Genomic DNA, 24,053 nt, shown 5'->3' on the forward strand with positions numbered 1-24,053 from the left:
AGAATTCACTTATTTTGAGGAAAAGCTTTTCATAATTGTATAAACATTAATATTTACAATATTCTTTAATACAGATATACACAACATGGCATCATATTTAATTGTACAAAATGGTTTAAATTATATTTTAGTACAGAATGTTCCAAGATTCAAACTAATAAAAGAAATTCCATAAACACTGATATTAATAACATTTGGGGAAAATAACAGCAACAGGCTTATTAATAATCATGGCAAACTTGTACATAGTACACAATTTACACATCAGATCCACAAATTTAAAGATATATATGACCCATCTATTTAAATCATGCTAGAATCTAAATATTATTTTATAATTCATATGAAACAAATGTTCTGTGGTAACCTATGAAACAGGAATACAAACTATAAGATCATAGTTAACATATTTCTTAATTCCTAAGAGAGTACTCCAGGAAACCTCAAAGATGGCAGATCATGCATTTTTTTTTTTTGGCAGAAATTAAGAGTTCTTACGAATATATTCATAAATATAGTCAAAGGAATAAAACAACCCACATATCATGAATTAATTTTACCTTCTCAAATTTAGTTTGGTATAGAGCCCCTGGCATAATCACAGCTTCTCTGGGATATTTGACTTTCTCTTAACTTAGCTGGGATAACATATTCTTTGCCTTGCTCTAGAAAGGATTTAACGAAGCTTAAAAGAAAAGATTTAGAAAATACCAGAAAGCCCAAGTTACAGGTTAAATGACAAAACAGAGTTTGAGGGAACAGCATGCTTAAAGCCATTTAAGAAAAGGTAAGGAATTATGCTAAAGCATATTACATTATTCTCCACAGTGGTTTTCTGGAAATATTGCAAAATATGATATTAATTTGTAAGAAAGCTATTAAACTACTGTAAACTGGAAATAATCACATTTCTTTGTTAAATGCTGTAGTAACTCTGATGGAACAGATGATGACACAAATGTATGTCTTTTTATCTCTGTGCTTGTGTGAAGTAAGTCTTCCTAAATGTCATAATGTGTGACTAGACTGAGCCTCTAACTCTGGGTAGAGAAGAGTATAGCTAACACCAGCTGGATGTCCCCTGAGATGGTAGCTACCTTCCAGGTGGTGCAGGGACGGGTCAGAGCATCAGTCCTAGGGCCTCCTGCCTGTACCCGCTTCTCCAGGTCCTCCCCGCTCAGCTCATGAGGACCCGGTAAGATAAACAGGAAGAAGGTAAACTGGAGGTAAACAGGAGGCCCACTCAGGGTGGCATGCCAAGGCCACCGTCTCCTCGCTGCCCAAAGAATCTGCACGTCACAGCCCTTGCCCCACTCCTGTGGGGGAGGAAAGTTACGGAGAGAAGGCTGGGAAAGCATTAGTCAGCTTCTGGGTAACAAGAATGCTTCTGTTCAACTCTATTCTTCACGCCTTGCTTTCAACACATGACAATGAGGGATCTCATACCTACACACCGACAGGTGCCGAGTGAGGGAGTGGGGATGAAGACAGAAGAGCTTGAGGGAAATGCAGGAAGAAAAGGTGGCAGGAGCTGTGGCTTGTATTAAGAATCAGAACAAAATATCCACCTGAAAACTAAAATTAGCCACTGCAGCCCATCTTTCTTTGGGGGATGAATGGTTCCAACTAAGTCCTGAATGTTGTTGGAGTCAGTAAAGATCAAAGTTCATGTCTATGGATTTAAAGCCACAGGAACTGCAGTGTTTGTGGTTGTGTGGCAAAGCTCCGCTAGGGTTTGTGAGGTCGGTTTATAGGGGAGGGGTAACAGAATATAGGCAGGGCCCACTGAGCTATTAGACACCAGGTCTCATGTTTATAATACATTTAGAGGCCCTCCCAAATGTTTTCTTTTAAATTTATAACACAAGAAACACTTTCAGATGGAAGGAGGTATGCATATACAATATTAAATTCATTTCATACTAATGCAGTTGTAACATTAATTTTTAGTAGTTTTTTTGTGGAAGAAGAGGGTCAAAGAGGTCAAAGTGTCTAAGGCCCACGGAAGTTACAGTGCAGCACTAAGGGCCGATGGGCCGAGGCTGAAATTACCCAGGGGCAGCCTCTGGTCTTGAGGATCTTATTCCACTGATTTTTCTTTTTTTGAATATTACTTTGGGATGAGACTGTAAAAGAGAGCTAATCCTAGTGAAGTAATTGTAATGTCAATTTCCAGTAGGCAAGCTGGAAAAAGAAAAAAAATAAAACGAAACTAAGCTCATTATTTTATTGTCACTGCACAAAAGTAAGGACCAAATCAGGATGAAGAGACTCTGATGTTTTCAAGTCCTATCTCCATTCTGTAAACATTGCTAAAGGTAAGTTTCCCTCTAAGACCCTACCTCTCAAACTTCCACACTGCCACTCATTTCAAGACTTCCTGTGCTTCTCAAGGCTTGACTCCTACTGCCCTCGGCAGGCCAAGGTTGGCAGTGATAGGAATGTGGGCACCGAGAGCTGCAAAAATGTTTTAAGACTATCATAAAAAAATATAAAGGAATGAATGAGGGAGGAGGGGAGGAAAAATCACAGACTGTAATCAAAATTACATGATGTTAAAAAAAAATGAAAGGTTTATACTACAATGTTAACTATGGTTTCTGTTTTTTAAAAATTATCTTCTAAAAAGATAAATGTGCTCTATCATCAGAAAAAAAGTCAGGAAGTATTACTTAAAAAAACTGTGCTCCCAAAGCACTAAACTCTGAACAGTACCATGTTTGAGTTCCTCATAGTATGGCTTAGGTTACTAAATGTAGTAACCCACAAGCACGCAGAGGACCCAGACTTAGAACAGAATTCTCAATTTTCACTATTTTCCAACCCCAATTCATCAATATAACAGGGAAATGTCAATTAAGAAAGCTAATTAATACCACTTTCTAGGGTCTGTTCCTGAAGTATAATGAAGAAACCACGTCAGAAGGAAGAGCACAGAGGAGTGAGCCACTTCCTTTCACAGAAGCACACTTTCTGCGCTTGAACTACAGGTGAGGAGCCTGCAGCACAGAAGGTTATGTGACTGTCACACAACAAAGCTGCTGAGAGAACTCGGGTAAGAACTCAGGGTTCCTATTTTTGGCCTACAGTTCTAATATCCCTGGTCCCCAAAGTAACTGCTTTGTAAGTTATGTTTCACTGTTGATCCTAAAGGCATATAGAAAAATGGAAAATACTACCACTTTCCTTAAAAAACATTTAAAATTAACTTTGGAACTGTACCATCTCAAAATATAAGCTCCAGGTGAATAGGTCCAATGATTAGAATGAATCACAAGATTTTAGACCTCGTAGGATGCAGGGAAGATGATTTAGACCTCAGTTATACGTGAATTTAGGCCCAGAGAAGGTAGACTGTATTTCCCCAATTCACAACACTGAGTCAAGACCTAGATCGTCTAAAACTGGCTCACTGCTCCTTCCAACACTGACTTATTTTCCTTGGATATTCATTAAACCAAAAAAAAGGTAAAACTACAGAATCATACCCAGATTAGATGCAATAAAACTGATGAAGATGATGCAAGACCTTTCCGTGGCTCAGGCTCATGCACTTGAAAATAAATTCTAAATATCTGCAATCCTCTGGACCAGGGTTTGGAAGACAGCAGCTAGCAACCTGTCTTTTGTGAGGCTCATGAATTAAAAATGGTTTTACATTTTGAAAGAGTTGTTAAAAATATAAAGAATGACCGACAGAGATGGTATGTAGTCTGCCAGGCCTAAGTTATTAACTGCCCCTTTCCATAAAAGGCCCACTGACCCTTGTTCTGGATTCAGCAAGTATACAAAACTGGGCTGAATACATATGTCCTGGAAGGATTTTTTGTTTTTAAAATCAAATCTGATTTATTTAAGCTTTACTGTAGTTTGCCTCTTTCTCCTCATAGCAGGGAGTAGGAGGAAAAATCAAAAATCTACTTTAAGGGTTATGATTACCTGTGTCCTAGTTAACTGAGTTTTATCACAAACACTAATCTAAGTGGCACCTATAGTTGAAGCTACTTATATTATGTATCTGAAAGCCTCACAAAATGTTACAGCTGATAAAATGGCATATCCTATAGCAGTGTGGTTATAAAGTAAAATGGAAGCAAATATCTGTAATTAAAAAGCTGGTAATTTGATTTTCTCCTTTAGGTCTCTTCTCTAGGCCTCCCCTGGCCTCACATAGCATGTTGTTAGATTCATTAAACCAGCAGTTTTCAACCATGTTCATTACTTCAGTGACCACCCGTCCGTATCTCATCTGCAACCATAAACAAGCCTCAAAAAACCACATGAAGAGAACGGAGCTGCTCCTAATGAGACACGAGATAGCAAAACTGGAACGACTAGTTCAGGGGAAGTACAAATTCGAGACGCAACCCATCCATCAGCCTGAGACAGCAGGGAGGCCGCCCTCCAGCTCACGCCGCTTGGCCGTGGAGGACTGAGCCTGCAGGCCGACCCCACTGCGCACAACACTGAGTACCACATGCGAAAACAAGTCCACCTCTCTTTCCTGCCAGATGGTGTATGTGGCGAAGTTTGGATTTCAGGAGCTAGCAACAAAAAATCAAAGCCGTACCACAGTTAAACAATAATTTCAAGGTTATAACTCTCAAAGTAGGATCTACTGTATCAAGATTAAAATATCTTACTTTAAGATAATTACATTAACAATTCCTTTTGCCCCACAGTACAGTTCTCTTCAGCCACTCCATTCTCTGGCTTGCTTTGGTAACTGGAAAGGAATAAATTTTCTACTTGAGTCAAGAATTCTTCAGCAATGAAGCAATTGGTCACTTTGCTCAGAGTTTTCCTCAGACACTCCAAAAGCTAGTTGAAAAGAAAAGTTTTATAGTTAAATACATAAAAGTATAAGAAGAGGGTTTGCATTACTATCATTTTATCCCTTTCCAAATCTATTTTATAGTGCTTAACTTAGAAAAATTCTAGTGCTTAAATTAGAAACACTCTCCTTAAAGAAGGTTGAAGATAAATTTGTGTTTAATAATTGTACAGCTGAAGTGTAGGAAACCATTGTTGAGGAATGCTTTAGTTCCCTCTGATTTTATATAAGGAGATAAACTTGAGACTGTATGTATCACGCTTTCTATGAACTTGTGGATTTGCTTTAAGTAGTTTTATTTACAAAGCAAAGAATCCTATGGGATAAAAATCTATGTACATTAAAATACAAGACTGTACCATTTCAAATATAGGATGCTAGAGTCTAGTTCCCGGGCGGGAAATGTGTATATTAATCTTCCAATAGAACAAAGAGAAAGTGACTACAATAGGAGAGGGCAAAAAATATTAAAGAAGAAACTTAATAAGTTAAAATTTTCTATTTCCAAATTGTTACCAAAAGAAAAAAAGAAAGACAAATCTTGTCAATCTCTCAATACACTCATAGAAACAAAACTAGAAATAATTCAAGACTCTTATTTTCTATCAGAAGTGAAATGACCGTTTAAATTTGTTAGATTTATACTACCACTTCTAAAAATGATCAATTGTTAAAGCTAAATGGAAACATGGTGCTTTTGAATTTAATAAAATAAGAAAAATGCTCTCCATTGTGTACAATAATAATCAGCCAACACTGGCAAATTTTGTTCTAAAACAATATTATTTCTATATGCAAGCGTGGGCAACAAAACACATTACTAATTATCTCCCAGAAATTAATTTTAGAAAGGAAAAAGCAATAAAAGAAACACAGAAAATGTATCCACAAAGCATCAGGCATCATGGGAAAACACATCAAGATGAACAGCTTTAGAATCTATGAACAATGAAGCCAATTAAACTGAAGGAAGCTTACTTTCTGCAAACAAGTCAGGTCAGAATCTCGGCGAAAGATTTTATCCATGGGGACACTACTGTTGGAAGAAATACGAAAACAAACCAATGAAACAAATACTATAAATGCATTCGTTTTGTAATAAACTATCACTGATGCCATACATCACAATTTTATATTTACCTGGGTTTTCCCTAAAACGGTTTAATGAGAACACTGCAGATGTGCAACCCTCTCAAACCACAGCACATACCTCTGGGATAGCCTGTATTTTTCTATTATCCATCTTGTCTTTTCAAACACTAACTCCCACCGAGGTTCTTCTAACATCTGTTGTACTTCAAATTTATAAGGTAAACCTAGAAAAGCATAAAGAAGCACATTTTCACCAACTATTTCTTGAATCTCCAATCTCCTTTTAATTACTTACAATTCCCATCAATGTTTTCACAATCGCAACTTGGCAGACCAGCTAAGCAGCACTTTAAACATAGGAGGCATTCATTAATTATGCATTGCCTGGATGAACTTGCTCCATCAAGCCTATTAATGCCAAGCAATTAACAAAGAAAAGTAACAGTGCCATTTGCATGACAATTTTATGCAAAGAACTGTGACAGGTAAGATGATCATATAAATCATCATCCAAACCAAGAGGCTTCTGGAGTGAAAGCGGGCACTTAGATATACTTGCCAGAACCATAGGCTTAAACAGGGATCGACTTAGGCAAACCAAGCTATGTTCCATCCCAATGACTTTTCTTAAAACACAGGTTATCAACACAGTGCTATAAGACAGGTAGCATTATTCCTACTTAACACATAAAACTGAGTCTGAGACGTGTTGAACAAGCTGTTTCCGCTAGTAAAGCAAAGAGCTTGGATTTCACACCCAGCAGTCTTGTCTAACTTCTGAGTCTACATTCATTCCACCTCCCTCTGTGTGCTGACCTAAGACTAGGCAGGGAGGGACTGGATTTAATTCTGGAGAGGCAGTAACTACATTTGAGTCACTCTGGAGGAAACAAGTGCAAAGGGTAGATAGATATCCCTTACATAAGTTAGAAAGGCAAAAATACCAAAAGATGAGCCTACTTAGAAATTTCTCATAGATTCTTCAAAATCCCCATGTAGTTATGTTTGTGGTATATTTTAAAAGCTCAGGTGATTCATTACCAAAGGCCAATACAATAATAATAATAGTAACACTAGTATAATGCTTACTATGTGCCAGGCTTTATATAAAGGTATTTTTCTTTAATTAATTTGGCTGTACCGGGTCTTAGCTATGGCATCCAGGATACAGTTCCCTGACAAGGGATTGGAACTGAGCCCCCCGCATTGGGAGCATGGAGTCCTAGCCACTGGACCACCAGAAAAGTCCCTAGAGGGGACTTTCGTATGGATTTTGTATGGATGTAAGGCCACTTACACAGCAGTGGCTACAGGACTAGAAAAGGTCAGTTTTCATTCCAATCCCAAAGAAAGGCAATGCCAAAGAATGTTTAAACAACTGTACAACTGTGCCCATTTCACATGCTAGCAAGGTTATGCTCAAAATCCTTCAAGCTAGACTTTAGCAGTACACAAGCCGAGAATTTCCAGATATATAAACGGGTTTCAAAGAGGCAGAGAACGAGAGATCAAATTGCCAACATGCACTGGATCATGGAGAAAGCAAGGGAGTTCCAGAAAAACATCTGCTTCAATGACTACACTAAAGTCTTTGACTGTGTGGATCACAACAAATTGTGGAAAATTCTTAAAGAGATGGGAGTACCAGACCACCCTACCTGCCTCCAGAGAAACTTCTATGTGGGTCAAGAAGGAACAGTTAGAACTGGACATGGAACAATGGACTGGTTCCAAACTGGAAAAGGAGTATGACAAAGCTGAATACTGTCACCCTGCTTATTTTACTTATATGCAGAGTATATCATGCGAAATGCTGGGCAGGATAAATCACAAGCTGGAATCAAGACTGCCGGGAGAAATTTCAACAACCTCAGATATGCAGATGGTACCATACTAATGGCAGAAAGTGAAGAGGAACTAAAGAGCCTCTTGATGAAGGTGAAAGAGGAGAGTGAAAAAGCTGGCTTTAAACTTGACATTCAAACAAAAATCATGGCATCTGGTCCCATTACTTCATGGCAAACAGAAGGAGTGAAAGCAGTAACAGATTTCCTTTTCTTGGGCTCCCAAATCACTGCAAATGGTGACTGCAGCCATGAAATCAGAAGATGCCTGCTCCTTGGAAAGAAAGCTATGACAAACCTAGACAGCATATTTAAAAACAGAGACATCACTTTGCCAACAAAGGTCTGTCCAGTCAAAGCTATGGTTTTTCCAGTAGTCATGTATGGATATGAGAGCTAAAGAAGGTTGAGCACCACAGAACTGATGCTTTCGAATTGTGGTGCTGGAGGAGGAGTCTCAAGAGGAGACTCTTGAGAGTCCCTTGGACTGCAAGGAGATCCAACCAGTCAATCGTAAAGGAAATAGGTCCTGAATATTCACTGGAAGGACTGAGCTGAAGTTGAAGCTCCAATACTTTGGCCACCTGATGTGAAGAACTGACTCATTGGAAAAGACTCTGATGCTGGGAAGGACTGAAGACAGTAGGAGAAGGGGGTCGCAGCGTATGAGAAGGTTAGATAGCATTACTGACTCAGTGGACGGGAATTTGAGCAAACTCTGAGAGACAATGGAGGACAGAGGAGCCTAGTGTACTACAGTCCATAGGGTCCCAAAGAGCCAGACTTGACTCAGCGACTGAATAACAACAATAAAGGCCACTGACATGAACTAGCTTGGAGAAGGGAATGGCACCCTACTCCAGTATTCTTGTCTGGAGAATCCATGGACAGAGGAGCTAGTCAATAGGACTGCAAAGAGTCGGACATGACTGAGCAACTAACACCAACACCACATGAACTAGCAACCAGGATTATTCCCCTTCTTTTTTTTGATGACATTGAGCCACAGAAAGCCTATATTAAATAATCTGTTCTTGGACTTATTAATACATAACTAGCAAGAGATAGAGCCAGGATTTGAAGTCAGGCAGTTGGGCTCAAGCTTACGTTCTTAACCTTTACATCATACTGCCTCTCAACTTGCATTTTTGCCATCATAAAGCTTCTCAAGTAAATAAAATGCCAGCAAATCAGAAGGTACTAGGGAAAAAAAAAAATCATAACTATAATTCCATACAATGCAAACATAATTTGTCAATATGCTCTAAAAAGGCTTTTTCTCCCCATTTTTTTTTTTCAGGTGTATGGAAGGAGAGAAGGGAACAAAGAGCATGATGATAGCTGATTTTTTTCATTTCTCAATTCTCTTCCATTTTGTTTTCCGCCTCCAAGAACTTAAGAAGAGTGACACATTACAGTACATAAGCTACCACACAAACTCCTTTTGTGATAACAATCATTTACTTGATATGTTTTGATTACCGAGTAAGCACAGGCTATAACTGTAATTGTAACTACCTACTTTAGACCTATTATTTACTAAGCACTTACATGCATTACTGACAGTCTACAATGCCCCGTAAGCAAGGTAATAATTTTTTTCTCATTTTACAGAGGTGGCAAAGAATGAGTGATATTAAGTAACCTGCCCTAGGTAAAATAACAAAAGCATGTCAGAGCTGGGCTCTGAATCCAGGTAAGCAACTCCTATTCTTAATGGAAGTAAAAAATGAGACTAAAATAGAGGTAAACAAATGAATGCATTTTCAGTCTGTGCTCATAAAAAAGAAAATACACACACACACATTATACATCTCTATTTGGTAATGAGTATTTTATAAGTTAAAAAAAGGTACTAAACCAGTAAAAATTTCCTTTTGTACTGATTACTTTGATAGGCTTATTATTTTTTTAATTGAGGTATAATTAATTTATAATATGCTATTTTCAAGTATACAGCAGAATAATTCAATTACACACATATGCACTGATTATTTTTATCCACAAGTGTCAGAATAAAACTAATCACTAAGTATGTTTGCTGCCTATTACAAGTAGAGAAATGATTAGCCATTAGACATAAATTAATGAACAAACAAATCAATATGTCAAGCACCCAGTTCAAAGTACTGTAATACAAGGTATCGCATGGCTTGTGAGAAATTTTAATCAATTCTTGAACCAGAAGGTTTCCAAGAGGAGCAAAGGATCAAGGATTAAGACCTAACAAGCGGTGTTAACAATGGAAGAGGCAGCTCTACTCCAGAGAACTTCTTGCACTCATGTTCACATGGACACTCGTGTGCTGTCTGACGGTAACTTACATGAGCCTCCAGCACTGGGCCTGCTCATCTTTGGGGGGATTCCTTCTCATTTGGGGTAGTTTCTTCACACACAGGCATTGGTCTGTATCTTGCTAAATACTACATCTGAACCTTCTATACATCTCTGGAGTTTCTCCAGGTAGCATTCTGCTCTCTGGTTCTCTGTCCTGCAAATTTAGTTGCCCTGGTCTCCTTGGTCTTATCTCCACCATGTCAACTCAGAATCAGCTAGATTCTGGGTGGGTTTCTCCTCATTATGCCATACCTGGAAGTTTTTTTAAGTTAATAAGCCAGGGTAACTTGGGCTCGCTTTATGCTTCCCATCTCTCAGCAATCATATCCTTCACTGCTTGATATTTTAAATACCATTGTTTTCTATCTTTTGTCCAGTTTTTTGGTTGAATCAGTCAGGTCCTTGTTATTTCATTTTGACCAGAAGTAGGATTCTAGGAACTAAATTTTAAATTTCATTTAATTCTAATTAACGTAAGCCATCATATGTAGCCACAGGTGAATGTACAGACAGCACAGTAGAGGTTCACTCCCCAAATCTAGCAGTGTGTGATATTAAGACATGATTTAAACTGAGAACAAAAATAAATAAGTAAACAAACTGAGAACAACTTTACTGTGATTCTTCCTTTTGTAACTTTTTATAAAATTATACTGGGGTAAAGAATGATATATATACACACACACACATATATATGTATGTGTGTGTGCTATGTTCAAAATGGGCATTTTGGAAAAAGTTAACATCACTATTACTCATTCAATAAAACTACATGTAAGGCAAGTGATTAGGTGCTACAGGAGATACAAAGATGTAGTTCCCACTCTTTGGGGCTCACAGTTTAGTGAGACAAGCTAAATAAATTATACTAAAAGATGAAAATAACCATGAAGGCAGGAAACAAGTGCTGCAGGTGCACAAAGAACAGAAACTAATGATAAATGAGATGGAGGGTAGTGGTGCTGGAGTCTTTACCAGAGACAGGGCATCTGAGTGACATCACTAAGAATGAAGAAATTAATTTGCTAAATCTACATTACACCATGCGCTGGGCTAGAAACTGAGAGTGGAAAATGAGTACAATATAGTACCTACATTCAAGCAGCTCACGAGCGAATGGGAAAGAATATAATGTAGAGTGACAGCACCCAGAGAGTACAGTCAGTCAACCAGAGCAGTGGCATCAGGACAAAAAGAAATATCCTAGAGATGTTAACTGTCTCCTCCGATCTTTCACTTCTATCTGCATTCCCATCTTAAACATCCCTGCTTTTCTTAGTCTAATTCCCTATCCAGCCAGAGCTGACTGGAACAGCAGTGGACATAAGTCCCAAAGGAACTGAGTCATGATGGGCTAAACCAACCCAAATTCTTTCTTGAGATAGATATAAAAATAAGCACTGTTGAGCCTAAACTGGGAAGTCATGGAGAGTGTGTGGTAGGGTGGTCACTGTTCTTTTTATCTTTTTATTTATTTGATGCCATTGCAGAGAAAAACTGTATGTATCAAAAAATGTTCAAGAAAACAGAAGAGGTTTTGTCTGTTCTGCTTCCTGCAGTGTCTCCAGGACCTCATATACACACTAGCTAGCTATAAGTTATCACTGCATTGTAATGTTTTTGCCCAGTGGCTGTGGTAACCAGGGGGGCTTTACTGTAGGAGGAAATCATAAAAGGAAAGAGGGTGGCTGTACTACATGGTATGTGAACAGTGATTCCCTAGTTGAGGACACAGACTTTTCCATCAAATTGCTCTGCCTAGGTATAAATTCTGTGATTTTTAAGATTCAAAAAAATGAAAGTACAAGTAGAACTGTTTTTGTTGAAAACTTACGATAAGAGCCATCTGGGCTAATTTCATCACTTATAACCAGGCAGGTAATCTGAGAATAAGGTAAAGGATTATTTCGATTATAAGGACTAACAATCATCCCAATGAACTTTGCACCGCCTCTGGAGAAGTAACTCTATAATTAAAAAAAAAAAAAGTATAATTAGTTCAACTACATAAGCTTAAAAGTCAGTATTTATCCATACCAACATCTTATACACCTAAGAGAGGACAAGGGAATGCAAAGGTGTGTTAGAAACTTCACTTCCAAACAGCAACTAGATTAAATTTATTCCATACCCTAAAATTTTCAGGCTAAGAGTCGTCCAACCCAACCTGAAAAGATCACCTGGCCTATATAATCTACATTTTCCATGAATACATATATAAATTTTATTCACTACCCTTCAGCTGTAATCTTTACCAATATGGTAATAAGTTACAATCAGTTGCCAACAGTGAAAACATCCAGATATCAAATATAAAACTGAAGAATAAAACAAAACTTTTTTCCAGAGATGCAAAATACATGATATTTCCAATTATTTCAGTTGTACCTAGTCTCTGTCCTAGTCAGCCCATCATTTTTAAAGGCTATGGGAAGAATTATCACCGTACTGTAATGGCTTGTCTGTATTAAACAAAATACATAGATTACTCTTGTAATTACTTTGCTAGAAATGTTATTTCTAAGCATATTTAATTAATAGAAAACAATGAGAGGGGAGAGAATGTGCAATTATTTTCAGACTATATACACAAAGACCTAGAAACACACCTGGTATTTGGCTTGAGTGTCAATATCTCGTAAGGAAGGATTAGGGTCAAAGGCAGGGTGAGAATGATACCATCCAATAACACTATAGCCCCTGACAGCCAAGGTTTCCGAGGCTTGTGTTTGTGAGACAGGATCCATCTCACACTGTAGTCCTGTACTCAGACTGTTACATGGTTCTGCTGCACAGACCTATAAAGGATTAATCCTTAAATGATTATACTGAAATCCTGATAATTCTATACAGAATTCATACACAGGAACAGAAACTTTTTAAAGCCAAATCTTTTATTTGTCTCTATCACAGGCACCCTTTAACTTGCAAATGAAGTACTCTCCAAAAGTGTGACTGTATGCTACGAACTCAAAATCTGTTTTTCTGCTCAGACAAGTGAAGTGTTGGTCAGCCCATATTAATGTTTATAAAAAGTCATTCAATGACCCCTATTATTTATGGTAATTTCTAGCAAATAATGTATACCGAGTTTCTATTATAAGGTGACCTCTTAGGAGTTGAAGCTTTTACTGGTGAAGGCAATATGCAACCAAGGCCTGGCAATGTTCCCTCCTTCTCGGTAGAAAAGGGAAACAGGTGCTCAATACATGGAATGTTCAGTAACCTCCAGGAACACAAAACTTTCCTCCTCCTTTAAAAAAAATATTTACTTATTTGGCTGCATCGGGTCTTAGCTGTGGCATGCAGGCTCTTTCGTGGCTGTGCATGGCACAACGCATAGGCTTAGTTGCCCCGCGCCATGCAGGATCTCAATTTCCAGGCCAGGGATCAAACCTGCATCCCCTGCATTGCAAGGCAGATTCTTAACCACTGGGTCACCCGGGAAGTCCCAGGGAACAAATAACTTTCTACATTCGCATATTCTCATTTATATCATAAAGTTTATATGTTAATTATATGCACTGAAATCTATAAAAACACTTGGTATAGCAGCAAGACTAAATAATTTTTAAGATTTTCAGAGAAAACTTACCTCAACTATTTTATCAGCTTCTGAATATCTTCCTCCTAACAGACCAATCACTTCTGCCATAGAAACATGAGCATGCTAAAAGAAATACAAGATAGACTTAGTCCAAACATACAAACCAAATCCATCTGACAAAATACCAGAACAAATCTCACTTATCATAGGAGAGTCATTTACAAGTATGATAATTATACTCTTCTAAAATGAATTAACACAGTAGAGGAACCAGATGCTAGGCTCAGCATACACAGACTTAGGATTTAAGACCTATCTTTACTGCTGGCTGAGAAACTGAACCAAACATTTAAACATTCCAAGATGCCATTTTTTACATTTACAAAATGAAGATACTGTTTTGCTCTCCCGACACAAGAAAGGTATCATAAGGATACAGAGTAAAACTACTCTGGGTCCTCCTTTAGAAAAATACCATGAACACACACACAACTATTGGAGATCTCAGTAGTTTAGTGCAAAACAAGGAGCCTCCAAATTATAAGAGTTGTGCTTTGTTGCAGTTATCTAGAAGGCAGCAGACAAGGATACTAGGAAATTAAAATAGGGTTAATGATGAGAAACAGTCTGCAAAAACTCACATTAATTTATTTTCTCTAAAATATGGAAACATGCAATTGTTTGGCTTTTCTCCAAAAGAAAAGACTTATTTTTAGATTCCTTGTAAAAGAGGATAGTTAAGATCCAAAATACACGTCTTCCATACTCTCTCTTATGCCTGCAATAAAAATACACAAGAATGGAAATCAGAATAACTAAGTAAACACAATATAATATCCTTACCAAATCCATTATTAAAAGTGCTTCTGAAGCTACTTTCACCTGAAATGGCTCCTGAAATATAAAAAAAAAGGGGGGGGAGCATAAAAATAGAGATTTTATTCCTTCTAACTGGAATGTCCACCCTTTTCTCCTTTATCTATCACACCAAGTTCTCACTACCAACCAAGGCTCAGCACCAATCAGACTTTTAAAGAAATATTTGTATAATTCAAAGCCCTAGCATGGAGAAATCCTTTCTCATTTTCCATCTGTATCACTCATCTGACCCTTAGTGTACCCTGCCTTACCCAACCTTTCGTATACACATGCCTTGCACACATAGAAAAAGAATATTTCATGTCAGAGAGGAGGGCATTATTTATGGTCATTCTGTGATGAATGAATAGTACCTGCTTTTCTTCGCTGAAAAAATTACAAGGTATCAGTTGGAAGGGATCAAATGAGCTGGAAAAGGAAAAAGAAAAGAAAATCATTCCTAACATAATTTCAATAACATAATTTATTCACAAACTTGAAAATGTATACCAATAATCTAAACCTAAATTCTTTCCAAGTGTAAAAATAATAAACTAGGAGAATTTATGATATAAACCTTTGGAAAGAAGAATGGTTCTTCTGGACTTGACTAAAAATTTGAGAAACAACAGGACCTTTGAGAAAGTAATTTTGTCTTAATTTCTTTTAACACCTAAAGAGAACATTATAAATGGCCAGACATGTCCTACACTGAAAGCAGGTTTCAATGGAAACCTAACTCTGACATAAGATAGGAAAGGAAGTTCAAGAAAGACAGACGTTTCTCAGAAACATTTATGCCAGTACAATGTGTTCAGGATAAAGGAAGCACTCAGTAAGTCTTTGCTGAATGAATAAATGACAAATAATTCTGTTAAAGAAATTAATGTATATACAAAGTTCTATGGTAAACTCATCTTTTAAAATGAATTATAAAAGATGGAAAGAGGGCCACCTAACCAAAGCTAGATACAAAAACATGTATAAATATGAGAGAAATATTAGAAAGGCTTTGACCAATAAAGAATTGAGGTTTCAGAAAAATAAAAACTGTTAGGCTACATCCAGAGAAAGCAAATAAACAAGGAATATGTTCATGTTAACAACTGGGAAAGAGCAGAACTATTTAGTTCCTATTCTACCAGAGACTTAGTGCTAAGAGATGAGACACTTTGTTTTGCTGAATACTATATTCCAAATACTGAGAACAGTAGGCATTTAAAAAGCGTTTGCTGAATGAGGAAGATGTTCAAATTAGAAAGTGCTTAATCAACGCAAATAAAATGAAAAAAAAAAGAAAAAGTCAAGAGAGTTAAGAAAATAGAAACAAAGCAATTACATCCCAGAGCACTCTGAAGAACCATCATCGAAACCACCATCAACACTTTTTGCGGCACTGTAGAGAATGGAAAATGACGGGAGGACTAGGGATAGTCCTGTTTTCAGGCCTGTTTTCATCAAAAAAGCAGCAGAGGAAAATTCTAGAAGAGGTTATTTAACAACTGCTTTGCAAGCCTTTAGCAAGTGAAGAGGTGACTAAGAATAATGGGCTCATGAAACTATAAGTCATGATAGATACACCTAAATTTCACTTTTGATAACAATGATATGCTAGAAACTAGCAGACTCATAAAGACTCAAATATAGTTATTAAATGTAAGCAAGATATCTGCTATGATTATTCTTCTGCATAAGATGAAAAATGGGTTAATTGGGTTAACTGTGGTAATATACAGCTGATTCAACAATGATGTCTGAGGTTCACATTATTTCAGTTTAACATTTTAATCAGTGATCAATGGTGGAAAAGGCAAGCTTACTGAAATGTTGATGATTCAAAGCTATGAAGACTAATATGAAAAAAGTGAATCCGGATTCAAAAAGATCCTACTTGGAAGAATGACTTGAAAATTACAGTATGTTTCACATTTAGATTCAGGAAATCAAATGTCTGGATATGAGATGAGGAGTCCTAGTTTATGGATGACTGTAGCTTATCTATTTAATTTATTCTCACAACAATTCTAAAGTTTGATTTTAATTTTTAGAGAGGTGATATATAATGTAATGGTTAGGAGCATGGATTCTTAAGCTTTAATGCCTAGGTTAAACGACACCAGCACCATTAACAAGCATGGGCAAGTTATATAACCTCTTTGTGCCTCTCAGTCTCCTCATTTATAAAATGGGAATGATTATATTAACTACTTCATAGGGTTGTTATGAGGATTAAATGAGTTAATACATGTGATATGCTTAAAACATAGCTAATAGTGCTGTTAAAGTTATTATTTTATAAATGAGGACCTAAGGCTTATAAAGGCATTATGTAACCTACCCAGGAACATCTAACTGCTGAGCATTAGGGCTCTTTCCACTGAAAATAACCAAGAGGTGTTCCTGGATATCTTGTTTTAAAAGGGACACTTGACAAAACTACAGTCTATTTCATGGGTCATCTGCAGGAAGTGAGGGTCTAGAAAATCAAGGCATTTAATTTATACAGTGACCCCTTAATGTTACAAGCTACATATTTTATATTATTAAAAAAAAAAAAGAGCCTCACTAACATTCAGCACCAACCAAAAGAGGGAATTAGTCATTTCATGAGGTTACTGGTTTATAATGTCTAAGGAGTTAAATAACCACCTGTCATAAACAAGGCCTCACAACATATGTTGGATTCTATATTTATTGAACAAGAACAAATTAAAACTTTTGCTATGGTCTCCCAAATTAACAATCAGTGAAATAAAAAAAAATTTAACTTTCAGCAGTATTTTTAAACTTCATAAGTGAACAATATAATGCTGCAACATCAGATATTCCTTCTATACGTTTTCTAATCATTTATGATTATTAACAAAATCACAGTTGCATAATGTCAAATTATACCTTTTTGTTGGTCTTGGTACTTTTGAAGGTTTACCAAGTTTGCATTTTTCCTCTTCTCTTCTTCTTGCCAACTCCTCAGCAGAGAGATGCTAAAAAAAAAAAACCCCACCATTTGATCAAAGCATCCATCAACCACTGAAGGGAGAATTAATAAAGTGACATCACAGCATAAAGCTAACGTGCACAGATTCTGCAGAGACAATGCCTGGCTCTGCCTCACACTAACTGGGTGACTCTGGCCAAGTTACTGAAGCTTTCTGTGTTTGTTTTCCTCATCTTTAAAATGGGAATGATAATAATAACAACGCTATGATGTTACTGTGAAGACTAAATGAATTAATGTTTGTGAAATACTGACAGTAGTGTCTAACACAGTAAATCCTACATAAATATAAAATAAAATAACTCTCATTTCTTATCTACTACCAGTCTTATTGGGTTTCCCAGGTCGCACTAGTGGTACAGAACCCGCTCGCCAATGCAGGAGACGAGAGTCATCGGTTTGATCCCTGGGTTGGGAAGATCCCCTGGAGCAGGTCATGGCAACCCATGGACAGAGGAGCCTGGTAGGTTACAGTCCATGGGGTCGCAAAGTCAGACATGACTGAAGCGACTGAAGTGCACACACTCACGTATCAGTCTTATTCTCCAGCCCATATGAACTACATACCTTTTCCAGACTATACCTGGTATTTTCCCACGTCTGGAACATGTCTGCACCTTTACTTACATGTCTCTTTCAGCCGAGAGTCCCTCATCTACATTTCCACATTGTGAGATTCTCTCGCTCATCCTTTAAGTCACAGATGAAACATCATATCTTCTTTGAAACCTACCCTGATCATACCTGTTAAGTCAATCTTTTATTTCTTGGAACCAATTTGATGGAACTCACCAAAGGTTTTATCTTTCCTACTAGAAATGTAAATTCCTTCAAGGCAGGGACCATGTGTCACTAATTGCTGTGCCTAGAATAATACTCATGTGTGAGGCTGGGGGCAGGGAATGGGGAAGAGAGAAAGAGAACTAACGCTTCTTGAACACCTGGTATATGCAAGACTTACTGAGTACCGAGTATTAGGACCTTCATACATTTTATTCAACCTTTGAGGGGATTATAAATAAAACCCTGAGATTTGATACAGTTACCCAGTGTAACAAAGCCAGTAGTACACATTCATACATTCTTCCCATTTAACTGCACTGGTTGTTCACAGATTATATAGTCATAGAAGGTGTGTGTGTGTGCACGCATGTACATACATAATTCACTGCCTATGTTTCTGTATAGAACCATAACTTTTGTTAGTAGAAATAATACTTCAATATTCGTAATTCAATTTATGTCTAATGCTCAGAACAACATTTTAATTGGTATATCAGAACATCATTCAGGAACTGTTTACTGAAATGAACAGGGCACACCTCCCTGGCACGCTGACAGATATTCTGGGGCTAAAGACCAGAATATTGGGACAGATCATAACGGTTTTGAAAACCAGTCACACTTCTAGTTAACTGCATCCTCAGTACCTTTTTCTTTGTTGTTTATTGGTGACTTTTAGACAAATAAATTAACATGGGAAAGAGACCTATACATCTAGACATATAAAACAAGTATAATATATGTGACATTAAAGATACACAAATGTATACTGACAAAATAATTTTTACTTCTGAGTCATCTGAAGGGATCAAAGTTACCTCAAATGTCTGCCCTTCCAAATCTTTTGCATCACACCAATTTCCCCAAGGGTCTCGGACTCTGCGTCTCCTTGTGCGCTGTTAGGAAATTAAAAATAAAGCAAAAGGTAACAAGATTAGCTTGGAGAAATCATAGCACATTAACATATAAAACCAAAATGATAATTTCCTAAACATCAATTTCTCCATTAAATTACTGTAATCCCTGATCAGCAATGCCTATTTTTTATTAATTTATGTTCAACAGTTAGCATTTGGCTCAAAAATAAGTAAGTAATGATTTTTGAAATTTTATTCTGATTTCTCCTTTAATTTTCATTTCCTTTCATCATATGGGAGTTACAACTGTAGGAAAATAATACTTTTTAGCGCCAAGAAGAACCACCACAAAAATAACTTCATGGTAGAAAACTAGAAACAATACATACCCAGAGGTATAATAATGAAAACTAGAAGCAAAATAATTGTATCTCAGACTTACGAATATGTACGACTAGCACCAACTCCAGCAACTGTACATGAAAACATTCTTTCTTTAAAACAAAAACAAAAACAAAAAAACTAGGGTAGACATGTTTTATAGCCTAAATACTCTGAGGAAAAAAACCTGCTCTTTCATCTTCTATTCTTTTCTATTTACCTTGCTGCTGCTACGTCACTTCAGTCGTGTCCGACTCTGTGTGACCCCATAGACGGCAGCCCACCAGGCTCCCCCATCCCTGGGATTCTCCAAGCAAGAACACCGGAGTGGGTTGCCATTTCCTTCTCCAATGCATGAAAGTGAAAAGTGAAAGTGAAGTCGCTCAGTCATGTCCAACCCTTAGCGACCCCATGGACTGCAGCCCACCAGGCTCCGCCGCCCATGGGATTTTCCAGGCAAGAGAACTGGAGTGGGGTGCCATTGCCTTCTCCTCTATTTACCTTACCTATTACCAATTTCACCTGTTTTATTAGTAAAGCCCTGGAGAAGGAAATGGCAACCCACTCCAGGATTTCTCCCTGGGAAATCTCTAGCCTGGTGGGTTAGAGTCCATGGGGTCACAGAAGAGTCAGACACGACTTACCAACTAAACAACAGCAACAGTTAGTAAAAGTCAACAAGACCACAGCATGACTCTGCCTTTTGGGAGACTTGCTAGATCACCTATTTTTAAAATAAGATGCATGCATTGTAAGACACTGTAAAACTCGTTGCTGTTTAGTTGCTCAGTCATGTCTGACTTTTCTGCGACCTCACAGACAGCCCGCCAGGCTTCTCTGTCCGTGGGATTTCCCAGGCAAGAATGCTGGAGTGGGCTGCCATTTGCTTCTCCAGGAGATCTTCCTGACCCAGGGATTGAATCCACGGCTCCTGCAATGGCAGGTGAATTCTTTACCACTGAGCCATGTAAGACCATGGAAGCCTGTAAAACTCATTAACCTCAAGAATTAAAAAAGACTAAAATATTTCAAACAGCTCTTCCGAAAAGCTAAATCTTATGGCAAGAATTTTAAGCAAACAAAAAGAAAATGGAAACAAAAAAAGAGCTTAAATGTATGGTTTTTAAAAGATATGTTAGATATGGATATCAAAATGAAGCAGTCTAAGACCACTTTAAGCAAAACACCATGCTTCTGTGTAAAGTCTGTGAATGATTTTTAGATTTGGGAGGTTTGTTTTTTGCCTATAAATTAACATTAAATTGAATGGAAACAGAAAAGTGAACGGCTTGGGTGAAAGAAACACCTTCTACTAGATGGTCATTTGTCAAACAGGTGAAGAGAAGCAGGCACAGCCTATTCAACAGAGCAAAGAACACCCCATCATTCAGTGAGCCGCGGGGCTGCTCACCATAGACTGCAGGCGCTGGGCAAGCTGGTATGCTTCTACCGTGTCTTTTCTGTCTCTGATTCGTACTTTGTCAACTGGTTGTGGCCTGTTATATACAGCCTGTTCTATTGGAATCCAGAAAAAAAGAAAACAGTCTATTATTTTGTAGAATTATTTGTCCAATAGGAAGACACATCTACAATTATAACCCAATTTCTAAGTTTTTTTTAAGCATCTGTGTTTCTATCTTATTCCACAATACACATCTGATGTGCTACCTGGTAGTTCTCACATGAAAGTAATGCTGTTTTCATAAGGAAATCTCAATAAAATGAAACATTTAGGAAATGGGTCATTTGTTTAATTTTTGATTAAATGAGTGCTAAGCCTACTTTGCTAATGTTGATATTCTAATACAGTAAACATGATTTCACTTTTTTTTTGCATGGCTAGGGAAGCTATGGCATCTTAGCTTTCCTATAAAGCCATCCCTGGTACCTTGCTTTGGGCAAGAAAAGACACTAAAATGAAGGATAGGGCCCACGGAAGACTGTAAATTCTATCTATCTCTACATGAAATGAAATAATCTCTGGTAGGAAGTTTTCAGGTTGTCTTTTCATAGACAAAGAACACAGAATATACTCCACTGGAACCATGGGTTACAACATTCTAATTAACTTATCACTTTCCAACTATTGTAACTATTATCTTTCTTCAAAATTATGTATGATTAGCACCAACTCCAGCAACTTGTACATGAAAACATTCATGTACAGCAGCAGCAGCAATTCAATAAAAGGGCAGAATACATTAAAAATATGCATGACTTTACATTTGAGAAAAACTAGGGTGAAAGAAACTTTCTACCACAAAAAATATTTTGGCACTTTTATTACATTTAAGTATAAAGGCTCAAAAATTATTTTATTTAAATACTGCTAGACAATATGTTTAGCATTAATACAGTATTTCCAAATTAAATGGGCTTTGACTGGACTTTTCATAAAATTTACTTTTACTTGACAAAGAACTGCATCCTTAAATCATTTCTACTACTTAATATTTTTCCTTTAAAAGCATCAATTTTGACTGCAGGTTCAAAGGAAATATAGTTTATCAACAGAAATCTGTTTTAAAACAAAATCTCAATACATTTATTCTATAACATTAGAGCACCTTTCTGTATTCTCTATCAACACTAAATCTACTTGAATTCTGACCATCAAAGAAATTAATGGGTGCTGTAAGGATAAAAAACGTTGAGTAAAAGATGTTGTTGGGTTTTTATTTTTACCACATCCAAAATTGATTGCTCCTATCAACTCGAGGTATGTATGAATCCGTCCAATACAATTAACATCCCCACAGTTCTTCAGGCCAGGACGTACTGAGGTCTTATTTAAGTATTTCGGTTTGCATATCTCCCTAAGAGACGGAAGTACAATTATTTTGGATAAATAAAAACATAAAAGAAGACTTCTGGGGGAAACTTTTAATACTTGAAATATTTTTAAAATGTACCCCCTTCTCAATATGTAAATGTGTAGTAAATACAATGCTAATACATAATACCCAAGTGTACTTTTTTCTGAAATGAAATATTTTTCAATGATACACTCATTAACAAGTACAGTGTGACTTTTACAAGTATCATTTCTTCCCAAACATAAAACTCCATAGATTCCCAGGACTTTGAAGTTAGAAGCATATTTATCTACAGACCCAAATGCAAGCCTCAATCTTTGAATAAAAAGGGCATATTCATAATATGTTGAAAATGCTTAGTATTAGACATTCCAATTTTTAATACATTGCTTAGGTTCATCTACTTTAACTTTGCTGGACAGCATCTTTTAATTATAAGCTACATTATAAATGCTTAAAAGTTATATATTACTTTTAACCTTTATGCCAGTAACATTAAGTGCTCTCAGTGGAAAACAGATACTATATTCCATACTAAAGAATCAAGAAACACCCAAAGACTGAAAGAAAGAAGAGGTTTACAAAATAAAACAATTACTAAATACTTTGGTCACTAAACTAATATAGTCAACCTGAAGAGGTGACTTATTAGAAAAGACCCTGATGCTGGGAGGGCTTCCTTGATAGCTCAGCTGGTAAAGAATCCGCCTGCAATGCATGAGACCCTGGTTCGATTCCTGGGTTGGGAAGATCCGCTGCAGAAGGGATAGGCTACCCACTCCAGTATTCTTGGGCTTCCCTTGCGGCTCAGCTGGTAAAGAATCTGCCTGCAATGCAGGAGACCTGGGTTCGATCCCTGGGCTGGGAAGATGCCCTGGAGAAGAGAAAGGCTATCCACTCCAGTATCCTGGCCTGTATACAGTATACAGTCCATGGGGTCACAAAGAGTTGGATTCAACTGAGTGATTTTCACTTTCACTTTTCTCACTGATGCTGGGAAAGATGGAAGGCAGGAGAAGGGGACAAAGGACGAGATGGTTGGATGGCATGACCAACTCAATGGACATGAGTTTGAGCAAGCTCTGGGAGATGGTGAAGGACAGGGAAGCCTGGCATGCTGCAGTCCAAGGGGTTGCAAAGAATTAGACATGACTGAGTGACTGAACAACAACTAAATATACTTAATATACCATGCTAGATGGTATAACATGAAGTCTTAGTAATGGAACTTAGTAAGAGTAGCAAACAGTTACTGAGCACTTAGAACAGATGCCATACTACGGGTTATATACAACTCTACAAAGTAGATTTTATTATTCTTATTTTTGAGATAAAGCAACAAGAAGGTAAGAGAAATTAAAGCACTTTGTTAAGGAAGTGACAGGATTCAAACATAGACTTTATGAACTGAGTGTTCAGATATATTACATAACATAGGAATTCCTTAATCAATCTTTGTACTACAAATATATATTTTGTGTCCTACATATCAGGCACTGTTCTAGGCACAGATACAGAGATGAATCTGAAGTTCCTGAACTTCCAGACCTTACATTCTAGTAAGTCAATAAATGAATGAATAAATACTGTATTGTCAGGTAGCAATAGCGCTAGGAAGACAGAATAAGGATAAGGGGATACAGCAGGGCAGAGAGGTATAGACTATTTTAGATAGGGTGTTCAGGGAAGACCTAAGCAGAAACCAA

General features: G+C 37.2%; 1 protein-coding gene across 3 annotated transcripts in view; it reads right to left on the reverse strand.

Moving 5' to 3' along the window:
- Positions 1-450: 450 nt before the first annotated feature.
- MYSM1 (Myb like, SWIRM and MPN domains 1) overlaps positions 451-24,053 on the reverse strand; it is a 41,833-nt gene continuing 18,230 nt past the window's right edge. For 2 of the 3 annotated variants that reach the window (XM_069592830.1, XM_069592820.1), the window contains 13 exons: positions 22,217-22,347; positions 20,943-21,046; positions 19,112-19,189; positions 17,408-17,496; positions 14,887-14,941; positions 14,498-14,548; positions 13,703-13,777; positions 12,717-12,905; positions 11,942-12,074; positions 6,045-6,150; positions 5,813-5,870; positions 4,658-4,821; positions 2,093-4,544 (listed from right to left, as the gene is read on the reverse strand). In XM_069592830.1, coding sequence (XP_069448931.1) covers positions 4,538-4,544; positions 4,658-4,821; positions 5,813-5,870; positions 6,045-6,150; positions 11,942-12,074; positions 12,717-12,905; positions 13,703-13,777; positions 14,498-14,548; positions 14,887-14,941; positions 17,408-17,496; positions 19,112-19,189; positions 20,943-21,046; positions 22,217-22,347 — 1,240 coding nt within the window. In that variant the 3' untranslated portion in view covers positions 2,093-4,537. Of the gene's footprint in view, positions 4,545-4,643; positions 4,822-5,812; positions 5,871-6,044; positions 6,151-11,941; positions 12,075-12,716; positions 12,906-13,702; positions 13,778-14,497; positions 14,549-14,886; positions 14,942-17,407; positions 17,497-19,111; positions 19,190-20,942; positions 21,047-22,216; positions 22,348-24,053 lie in introns of all 3 variants that reach the window. The other variant, XM_069592827.1, reaches the window with a different exon arrangement.

The sequence above is a fragment of the Ovis canadensis genome, chromosome 1 (genome assembly GCF_042477335.2).
Source record: "Ovis canadensis isolate MfBH-ARS-UI-01 breed Bighorn chromosome 1, ARS-UI_OviCan_v2, whole genome shotgun sequence".
In the NCBI taxonomy this organism is placed as follows: domain Eukaryota; kingdom Metazoa; phylum Chordata; class Mammalia; order Artiodactyla; family Bovidae; genus Ovis; species Ovis canadensis.